Raw genomic sequence first — 11,553 nt, forward strand, 5'->3', positions numbered from 1 at the left:
TCTGTCTATTCAATAGCCTGACAGCGGTCGGCAGAACGAGCGGCAGTACCTCTCCTTCTTGCAGCGCGGGTGTATCAGTCTCTGGCTGAAGGAGCTGCCCAGTGCTGTCAGAGTGGCCTGGAGGGGTTGGCAGGGTCTGTCCATCATAGCTCTTAGCTTAGCTAGCGTCCCTGTTGCCCACCACCTTCAGAGTGTCCAGGGAGCAGCCTAGGACAGAGCTGGCCCTCCTGACCAGTCGATCCAGTCGCTCTCTTTCCCGGGCTGAGATGCTGCCTGACCAGCAGACTATGCCGTAATGAATGGCTGAGGCCACCACAGAGTCAAAGAAGGTCTTAAGGAGTGACCCCTGAACTCCAAAAGACCTCTTCCTGACCAGAGCATCCGTGTTGTTAGATTTTGGTGAGGGATTTTGGTTTCATCTGAAAATTTCTGGATGAACCTAAAAAGCACTATAACCTGTACACGTCCACTCAATTTGACCTCCTCTTCGACTTTTGAACGTACATCTCCAACTGTGAACGTTTCGGTACATTTTGCATAACTTGCTATTCGCTAACAATGTGCTGAATGGCAAAGTTCACAGCAGGTTTTTAATCCATAAATTAACCAATGCATTTCTTGGTTCATTTTAAAGTTGCTATTTAAACAGTCGTCTTCATCATGCTGTTTACATTTTAACATCATGAAACCAAGACTGCGCCCAACAATTGCTCATTGGTATCTCTCCATTGCATAGCTTAATGCAGGATGTTCTCAGAGGAAGTGGCCACTGAGCTAAACCCTTTCAGCAGTCACTACAGTGGACAGCTTATCATGTTATCAGGTTACAGGTTATCATTATTGGTGCATGAAAGGGTAAAAATGTCATTCGGTAGTCATCAACAGGTTACAAGAAATACAAAGAGACTGGAAGAGTGACAGAAAAGCCTGGATGTGAGTATTGATGAAAATTTTCATGTCAACACCTGTTTTGAATTTTGCCATTTCAGCTACTTGTTGCAGGACAGCAAATTGTACAAAAAATACTGAAACATTGAACAATTGGACATGCATTCAAAAGTTTAGAAAAGGTGAAATTAACTTAACCCATAAAGGTTCTAGTGAGTTTTAGGCTCATCCTGAAATCTGACCTGAAAACTTTATGGAAGTAGTGTCTGCACCGTGAAAGTTGTCGAACAAAAAAACCAAAAAGAACACTTTTGGTTCTCGTCTACAATGGTTGGTTGTCACGGTTACAGACAGTAGCGCTATCTTGTTTGTCAAGATCATGCAAGTCACGAGTTTTACGAGAATGAGGCAACAAACATCGTCAGATATAATCTTCTGCCACTGTGGATTCATATTGCTTTGACTATGTCCCACTTATTTTATGAATTCTACAACACGTGTTTGGCTGTTAAACTACATTAGTTATAGCAAAGCAGGGACAACAAATTGACCTCCCCCAGATCGAAATAATGACCCAGAGTCGGGCATTTGAGGTCATGCCTTGCCATGTGTCTAATATCATTGGGTTTATCTGAGGACCAAACGTATCCAAATGATAATGCAATTCATTCAACGCATTTGCGCTGCATTCGTTCTATTTGAGTGTTTTTTGGAATGTGCCATGACCATCTTGTGCTCAGTGTGACACTAGCATTGCTAATCTCGTGCATGCTAACACATTTCTGTCTCCACCAGTTTGTTGGTTTGTCCTTTCTGATAACGCATCCTGTTTAACAACATTCAAAATGATTCCGATTGTGTTACACAAAATAATAATAATAATAATAATAATAATAATAATAATAATGAAGATGGACTTTTTTTTGAAGGTGTCTTTCTTGGCACTCAAGAATACCATACAATATTTGATATATAACTTCAACAATATAATACAAAGTGAAATGAATTTTTTTTAATCAATAGATAGAGGGTGTAATAATAAATCACTTTTGATTAAAAAAAAAAAAAACACTTGACACTGCTTTAGCAATTTGGGGATCTGGCATGTGATACCCGGACCTTGAGTGGTGACATATCCGACTCAATATTCCTCTTTGTACCACCAACAGAGTTGGGTGGAGTGGCCTAAAATTTTACTGCGTGAGAATAATGACTGAAGTAAAAGTAAATAGTAGCCCTCCAATTAATTACTTGAGTCGGCATAAGTGTTCAGTAAAAATACTACTCAACTACGGAGTAACTGATGAGTAATTTCTCTCTATTTATTTATTTTTTTCAGAGCATGAAGAACAAAAAACTATGAAATAGGATATGGAACTTTAGACACAACAAAATCACTCCATCCAAAACAGATTTACTCTTCATAAAGTAACATAAATTAAGGACGATTCAGCCACTTGAAATGCTCTAATATTAACTTTCTTTGTTTACACTCATAAAACAGCAGAATCAATTTATCAAGCTGAGATGAGTGAGCTAAGTGCATGGCGAAGATGTTCTTTTCTGCAAGGTAAACAGATTGAATATGAGCCCAGGTGCATTCGGCCTCTTCAGACTGTCACACGCTGTTGTTTATGCGATGCTTCACGTAAATGAGACACTTTGGAAAACTTTGTTTCTGTGTGGGACAACAGAGAATTTGTTGCGGTCGTGATCCTGGCTATGTTGGATTGGTGAAATTGAGTCACATGATAACAACCAAAAGTACAAATCTCTCTGATGAACCAAAACCAATAGTGCAGATCACTGAAGCAATTGATTGATACAAATAAAAATGGCAAGCGGATTGTAGCTCAATGCAACGGAGTAAATACAGTACTGAAGCAAACGTAAAAAGTAAACGCGGCGCATTACTCTCCACTATGCATTATTTCGCAATTACACAAACCCTCAAAAACGATTCCTCACAATGTCTAGCGTCTCTGGAAAGAAAAAATCTATTCCGTATGTCTGATAACAAGTAAATTTCTCCCTAGTATTTAGGTTTTAAATGGAGGTGGGAACTTTTAATCGTGTTTTGGCCAGCAGAGACAGCCCCGCTAGCCGTGACTGCTCACCACTAATTTTGGGGATGTGTCGTTGTTATCACACACACCCACACTTGTTGCTCATCTCATGCCTGCTAACTAGCTTGAAAATGTTTCTGTCCATGGACTCATGTTGGTTTGTCCTTTTCCATTCCATTTCCTGTATCAACAACTTTCGAATCAAAACAACTTTGATGCTAGCGGCGACTGAAACTGACAGCAAATATATTCTGATGTGACAGCCAGTCTTGTTTTGGAAAGTTTTGTCGAATCCTGAACCCAAATGAATTAACAACAAACAAAAAAAAAATGCTCACATGCACACCCCGAGGCCTTTTTATTGTCCTCCCTCCAATAATTCTGCCATGTTTTCCACATTTGTGCCTCATTGTTGTCATTGCAGTCACCTTGTCGTGTCTCACGACATGTGAGACACGACAATAAAAGCCTAACATTCCTCATGGTTCCTCTCAGTCCATCAGATTGCCTGTGATGTCCCGTCGCTCAGCGGGTTTCAAGTTCTCTGCCAATTAAAGCGGCGCTGCCGCTTCTATTTTGAGACTTGAAATTTGCTGATGTCGTCCGATCGACGCATCAGTGTCTATCAGGCCGCGCTTGAGGTGGCATCTTGCAGCCAGCCGATAAAATCCATATAAGGTTCTGAGCACAACAAGAGAGACTTACTTACCAACATAGTTAATGCATCATTGCGCAGCTTTATCATTCACTTTTTATTGAATTTTATTGGGTGATGCTGGACGCTCTTTAACTGATTGACAAGCAGTTTGTGTTGTTTTGTGTTATTCATTCCTATGGATAAGCTATATTGCATTATAGCTTCCCCAAATACCGCTGAAATTGGTATTTCTGTTGGGGTTTTTTTTTAACACTTATCGAGCCATTCAAGACATTTGCATTCTGTACAATCAGAGAGCAGTTTTTATCCAGACGATAAAACATTTTTTCACCATCATTCTGACAGTTAAAATTCTTCTTTCCACTTCGGGCTATTTTTCAAAATTTAGGCAGGAGAGAATCTAATCAAGTCCCAGTATCTTTCAAGCTGTCCCTCTTTTAGTCTGATTTTATGTCAGTCCATCCCATGTCCCTTATATCGTCGATTATTTTCCTCCACCGCCGTACTGTTGGCGTGTTCACCTTCTGCCATGTTTTAAATTTCTCTTTTTCCCCTGCAGAGAGGAGAATTGGTCCCTTTTACAAACTATGCCTTATACAGTATATAACCAAGATACAGCTCTTGAAATGTAAATGGTACACCATACCCCAACACTTTATCAAGAAGTGAATGGTCTCGCTGGCCTGAACGGCCTGATCTTCGTACAATTCCAGAAGACATGAAAAATGATTGGGGTCGACCCGATCACGTAATCTCCAGCACAATTGCGTCACCATGAAAGCGTTTCTCCATAATTTCAGGTCCCTGTAATTTTAGGTGTTATGACATTGCGAATTTGGTTCTTCTCCTCCCCTAAAAAAAAAAAAAATCCCTTCAACCTTGCGAATGAGGTGCGGCAAAATGAGCCCTCCACATGTCACCCCATCTACTATCTGGGACGTCCTCATTCAGCTCATTTTCCATTTGTTCGTCACACACATGGTTAAACTATTTCTCAAGTTCATCGTGTATATATTTAAAATTGACATCATCCTAATTGGGGATATAATATAAGCTTGTACAAAGATTTTAATTGGCTACAGTTCCTCTACTCCTTTTCTAATCTGTTTTTGATAACACTGCAATTAGAATCTGAGATGGTTCATTGTGTTCCTAAATGTACTTTTGTTGGTGATTTAAAAAAAAAAAAAATTCCAGCACATCAGGCTTTTGAAATATTTTCCATTTTTTTGTTTTGATGTTTGACTGATTAAAGCTTGGGCAATACGGATTTTACCATGCATTATAATTTCTAGCTATGACGTTTCCGAAAAAAATCCACCTGTTGCTGAGCCTTACCCTTAATTCATAAATATCATAAAATGTATTATGATGATATTATTATTATTATTATTATTATTATGAAAACTTGATGTGGAACACAAAAAATGAGGGCAGGTTTGGAAGCAGTGCAAAAAAAAAAATCCACATGCAAAATTTACTTGAATCTCTGTAAACATAATTATTTTCCCTGTTGAAGTTGTTTACAACGGCCTGGTAGTTGACTGGTTAGTAGGTCGGCCTTATGGTGCAGAGGTGCAGGGTGGAGTTTGCATGTTCTCCCTGTGCCTGCATGGGTTTTCTCCGGGTACTCCGGTTTCCTCCCACATTCCAAAAACTTGCAGGCTGATTGAACACTCTAAATTGTCTCTAGGTGTGAGTGTGAGCGCGGATGGTTGTTCATCTAGGTGCGCCCTGCATTTGGCTGGCAACCAGTTCAGGGTGTAGTCTGCCTTCTGCCTGGAAGTCAGATGGGATAGGCTCCAGCAACTCCCTGCGACCCAGTTCAGGATAAGCAGTGTTGAAAATGGATGGATGCTTAAACAGAATATGAAGGTTGGTCAAATGGGAGCTCTGAGCTCAGCCCTGCGGATCGCTCATCCACCAAGCCCCAAGTCCTGTTTTGCTTGTTTGAATTATTTTTGTTGTTGTTGTCGTTTTTATGTCTTAGGATATCACAGGACAGTTGTACACCATTACAAACCACAACCGCCACAATTGACATCTTGTTCAAACGGAAGTTTCTGATCCAACGCTTAAGGTTCAGGTTCAGGTTACCAGTACTTTTTTTCTCATAGCAGAGCTCTTTATTTGATCGTATTGATGTGCCTAATGAAGTGGCCACTGGCCAGTGAGTTGATATATTTCGTTTTACTCTACATGCGACAGCAAAGTAGAAAGACAAAAAGCTTTTACCCTATTTATCGTGGCAGTGGTTTTGTGCGTGAGGAGGCACTTGAAGTAAATTAACTTATGTTCTTGTTAGACACTTTGGAGCAGCAGCAGATGATGTCATTATTCTGTACAAACACACAAAGACAAAAGCTTTGGATAACCCAGATTTGATACATTTGACAATATTGTATGTATGATCTTGTGACATATTGTCTCTGCCATTATTTCATCTAATGTGTTGCTTAGAGGCTGCTGTTGATTTTTTTTTTTTAAACCCACAAACAGGCCTCTTTCCCAGTCCCCGGTGCCTCTGCTTAAGATCACTCCACCGTCCAATTAAAGCAGATCACTTTAATTGATACACAGCATACACTCATGAGCAGATCACTTTATTTGATACACAACACACAACGTCAAGGGATCATGAGCCATAGCTTCCTCCTCGGACGAACCGAGGTTTTATGTCAGGTTACCACATTGCCTCAAAATAGTGTTCCTGTATTGGTAAGAGTTTACTCGAGACAGTAATGACTTTGTCTATTGTTGCAGTAGATGTCTCTTTCGACAAAATACATCCAGTCCATGGCATCTGTATAGCTGACCAAAGAAGTTTTCCTCAATAGTAGCTCATTAACATTAGGTACAAGTAATCCCAAATAAAGATCAAGAATGAGCAAAAAATGTTAACAGAGAGTTGGCAACAACATTTTTGTGGGATTTATACCTTGCGCAGGGTGGATCCGTAGGTAGTCATTCATTTGATATCCAGAATTATTAATTTTGGGGCAACAATAACTCATCTGGATTTGGAGCTGAAGTGCTACGGTTTGAGTCCCGATGGGCACAAAATGTAAAACTGGCAACTCGTTCTTGCTGCCTTGCTGGAGGACTCACGACACTCGCCAGGATGCAGACCACCAGCTGATAATTTTGAGATCTAATAAATCTGTTGAAATAGACTTGCTTTCAGTCCTACGTTTGAAAGCAAAATCGGTAAAAGCCGCATCTCACTGAGAGATGAAGGCCAGCTCGTGTTGGAGGATGTAGTGAATGTTGTTTTTTCGACTGTGACCATTAAAACTGCGAATGTTTAGCAAACCTCTTTGCAACCCTGAACGAACCGTGGTGAAAAACCAGCAACCGTGCGCAAACACTCGTGAACCGCTTCGTGAGACACAGGCTTAAAGTCTTATCATTTTAACATTTAACATTTTGACAATGGCGCATTGAAGATGCAAATGTGTCCGTCATTACAAGGTTGATGCAATAAATATATTACTACAGCAAATGTTGAGGCCAGTTGTGGTGTATTGATTATGTTGTGCAATTGAACAGTAATGAATGGTATCAGGGCAGCCTGGTGATCCAGTGGTTAGCGCGTCGACCTCACAGTGCAGAGGTCGTGGGTTCGATTCCGGCTCCGGCCTTCCTGTGTGGAGTTTGCATGTTCTCCCCGTGGGTTTTCTCCGGGTACTACAGTTTCCTCCCACATTCCAAAAACATGCATGGCAGGTTGATTGAACACTCGAAATTGTCCCTAGGTGTGAGTGTCAGCGCGGATGTCTCTGTGTGCCCTGCGATTGGCTGGTAACCAGTTTAGCCTACTGCCCAAAGACGGCTGGGGTAGGCTCCACCACCTGCCTCGTGAGGATAAGTGGATCGGAAAATAGATAGAATAGATAAATGGTATCAACAGTAAGGCATAAGGAAACTCGATAGATGCCTGAGAAGCTCTGATGTCGAGTAAATAAACAGAAGGAACCAAGATCCCATTACATTTTTGCAGGAAATTGTTGACACAATTTCCTTCGTGTCAGTTATTTGTCCAACAATCCATTCATCCAATTTCAACACCGCTTATCCCGAACAGGGTCACAAAGAGTTGCTGGAGCCTATCCTAGCTGACTTCGGGCAGAAGGCAGACGACACGCTGAACTGGTCGCCAGTCACTCACAGGGCACATATACAGTAGAGACAACTATTCACACCCGCTTCTACACTGTCACTGAGTGGGAATTTATCCCATGCTGCCCTCACACAAGTCAGACAAGTGTACCACGACACCATCAGCGACCCTTATCCAACAATGAGGATCACTAAACACTCGTGACTTGTGGCATCATTGATGGTAAAGCTCTGTATGTTCTTTCCTCTCACAGGACGCCTCCATCGCCCATCGCTTCCATCTGATGAGGGAGAAGCACCCGGAGAAGTTCAACAGCAGGTTAGCAGATGAACATTTCAAAGATGAAGTTGTAGAACCGGCTGTGATGGCTGCTTTCTTGCTCGGGATGTAGTTAGCAGTGGTGTTTTATCATGTAGATTACGTTACGTTGCATAGGCAGCAGCTGACCTTGCACTTTTAAACTGGAAATGTGAGCCAATCACCATAAATCAATGTCTGCCTGCCCAGCTGGATCTGTATATTGATTTTTGACACACTAAACACCTCACTGTGCACAATCAAATGAGATCCAATAGAACATTTTCTGTAGAGATACAGAGTATGTCACAGACATGGTGATGGAGGACCCCAAAAAGCAGTCAAGAGGGAGGAGTAGGGTGAACTTGGCAAACTGTATGAACAAAACACTGAGAAAACTAAATCCAGAACAAAGTCCTGAAAACAACAAGAATTCAAAGTAACAACAAACCTCATGGCAAAGGCAAAACAAGATGACGTGATAAACACAAACCAACAAAAGCAGTGACAGCAACAATGACAGCAGCAACAATGACCCGACACCAAGTGGTCGGGCCTGTAGTCCTTTTAACAGGAAACCTACTAATGATGTGATGACCAACAGGTGTGCCGATGTAGGAGGAGCCCGACAGAGCCACTTGTTGGTCCCAAACAAATCAACTGTGACAGAGTACTCTTTGATTCTTACTGAGATTGACAGCGAGTGAACAAAATTGTTGTTGCCCAATGCAAAGCCGTTATGAATTCATTTAAAAAAAATAAAAAATAATCACTTTGGGTAGACTGGGTTGGTGGATAAAGAAAATTGAATAGTTCTAAGTTGTTTATTCTTTATCCCTGCGTAGAAAAACTAATATTAGTGCCATACTGATGAGCCAAGAGGATTTCAGACATCTCAATGAATAGTATTTGCCTTGTACGATAATTTACCCCAAGTGGCCAAGGCGAGCACTGATTTGATTTGAACAAATAAACTAAACTATATATTGTAGTTCTGAAGAGAATTTTAGCAGACAATATATTAAATATTAAGTCCCAGTGTTGGCTCATCAAATTCTTTCCAGACCTCCAAACATTGGCCTGTTGGCTCCTCCCTGCTGACAAGGCAGTTAAGTATAAAAGCTTGTTCCGCCATCCCAGTGGGAACCGGGCTTGTTTGCATAACAGCATGAATTCAGCCGTCTCCAACTACTCCGACTAGGAAATGCGAGTATGAGAGTGTTATTGAGACATCATGTTTATTCTTTGAATTTGAATAATTGATGCAGAGGTCTTCCATCTCCTGTCCTGCATGTACAGAATTTGCAACTTCGATGTCTGGTGGAAGTGGGCGATAAAAACGATCCCCCAGTTCTCCGTTGGAGAATTGCTCTCAAACATTAAGGAAAGGCTTACAGGACAGCGTTTCAAAATAGAAATGGATAAATATGGTGTGGTTCTAGCTTTGCAGTCCAATGATGTTGAGGAGATGGAAAAGGGGATTTTTTTTTTTTTTTTTTTTTTAATAAAGTGCATTTATGGTGTTTCTTGCACCTGTAACCTGATAACATGGTAAGCTGTCCACTGAAGTAACCGCTGTCCCTGAAAGGGTTAATGTCGTGAGATCCACTTTTGTGCTGTGCTTAGTGGATACTGGGGATGTCTCCCGGAGTGACAGAAAGAAATACTAGTGAGAGTGTGAATCGATTTCAAAAGATGGTGTTTGTATTCCGTTATGTCATTCATTCATTCATTCATTCATTCATCTTCCAATCCGCTTATCCTCACTAGGGTCGCGGGGGGTGCTGGAGCCCATCCCAGCAGTCTTCGGGCAGTAGGCGGGGGACATCCTGAATCGGTTGCCAGCCAATCGCAAGGGCACGCATAGAAAAACAACCATTTGCGCTCACAACCACACCGAGGGACAATTTGGAGTGTTCAGTCAGCCTTGTCATACATGTTTTCGGAATGTGGGAGGAAACCTTTTTTTAATAAAGTGCATTTATGGTGTCTGACTAAGCAATGCAAATATGCATATTTTCTAAAAAGGGGTATGTGTCTTCAGGCATTTTTGTCTCTCCGTGTGAATGGCGACCATAGTAAGGGGAACAAAGATGCAAAATGTTCCATTTTATTAAATCATTGCCATGTATACTGAAAATGGATCAAATCTGAGTGTATGTTTGTAGAGTCCGGAACCTTTTGGGACCCTTATAGAATTATCCAACAATGGACTCTGTCGACCCGGATAAAGTTTTGCCCGCGCTGGCCAGCCAAGGACGAATGGTGGGACAGCAGGGCTCTGCTAGCGGAGCTCCGCGGTGCAGTTGCCCAGCTAGCCCATCGGTTCGAGGCTTTAGGGTCTCGTATTGACCAACTAGGTTGCCAAGTATTGCCTGTCGCCTGTTGTTGCAACTCCTCCCGTGCGACCTAGTCGTGAGCTTAACTTACCTCGCCCGACTCGTTCGAGTGGCGAACCCGTTGCTTGCAATCAATTCCAGCAGCCATCTATATTTGCACTTGATAGTACTAGTATTTCCTTCATTATGAGTCTGTTGACTGGCCAAGCGAGTTTGTGAGCTATGGCAGTGAGCAACGCACAATCCAAATTTGGGTCCTCCTTCCCGGATTTCATTACCGAATTCCGTCGAGTGTTCCACCACCCTGTCTGTAGGAAGGAGGCCGGAGGTCGGTTAATGGATTGTGTTCAGGGTAATCAGTCGCTCGCTGATAACTCAATAAACTTTCGTATAATAGCGGCAGAAAGTGGCTTTGAGGACTGGGCTTTACGTACCATTTTCCGCTGCGGATGGAGTTCCTCCCTCGAAGACGAACTGGCCGTCCATGAAGACACTTGTGCTCCGTGGACCAGAAACCCAGGAGGGAGTACAAGCCACCATGCCCGAGCGTCGACCGGTGCCTGTACCTGTGCCTGCGGTGCCTGAGGTGGAGCCTATGCAGCTGGGAGGAGGTATTCTGGACTTTGAGGAGAGACGAAGTTGATTCCAATCCGGGGTCTGATTGCCACCAGGTCATCGTATCGCCTCCTGCCCTCTACGTCCTTCACGCCCATCTAGACCTTCTACACCCTTTTGGCAACTATAAGTCAGACACAACTTCCTCCACAAATCACCCAAATCTGGGTGAACGCTTGACTCCAACAAATCCCGGCCCTGCTGACCAGGAGTCGCAGGTACACTGACAATTTGAGATTGATGGTGAGATGGCCCATGCTGCTCACCTGTCACTCATTGGGATCATGGACTGTCTAAGGACAGCCCAGGCGACAACTGACTATTGGATAATTCTCCTTGCTCATTGTTCATGTGAGGTTTTCTCGACATGTTTGATGTTGCTCCGTATTCTCGTTCTTTGCTTTTGATCTCTGTTTTGCAGTGAGTAGTTTTCTTGTGTTTCCGATTAGGCTCGTTTTAGATATTTATGCGATTGGATCATCTTGTTCTTTTGTTAACAAGTTATTTTCATTTGTACTTTTTTCCTGGCCTTTTGCTAGTGCTTTTGGTTTCTCTCTTTTCTCTCTTGGT

General features: G+C 42.2%; 1 protein-coding gene across 1 annotated transcript in view; it reads left to right on the forward strand.

The window, feature by feature from the left end:
- dgkg (diacylglycerol kinase, gamma) overlaps nt 1-11,553 on the forward strand; it is a 103,362-nt gene that overhangs the window by 58,845 nt on the left and 32,964 nt on the right. Inside the window, exon 22 of the mRNA XM_019876952.1 lies at nt 7,986-8,050. Within this exon, the coding sequence (XP_019732511.1) occupies nt 7,986-8,050 (65 nt within the window). The remainder of the gene's footprint in view (nt 1-7,985; nt 8,051-11,553) is intronic.

Source organism: Hippocampus comes, unplaced genomic scaffold (genome assembly GCF_001891065.2).
Source record: "Hippocampus comes isolate QL1 unplaced genomic scaffold, H_comes_QL1_v1.1 scaffold110, whole genome shotgun sequence".
Taxonomy (NCBI): Eukaryota; Metazoa; Chordata; class Actinopteri; order Syngnathiformes; family Syngnathidae; genus Hippocampus; species Hippocampus comes.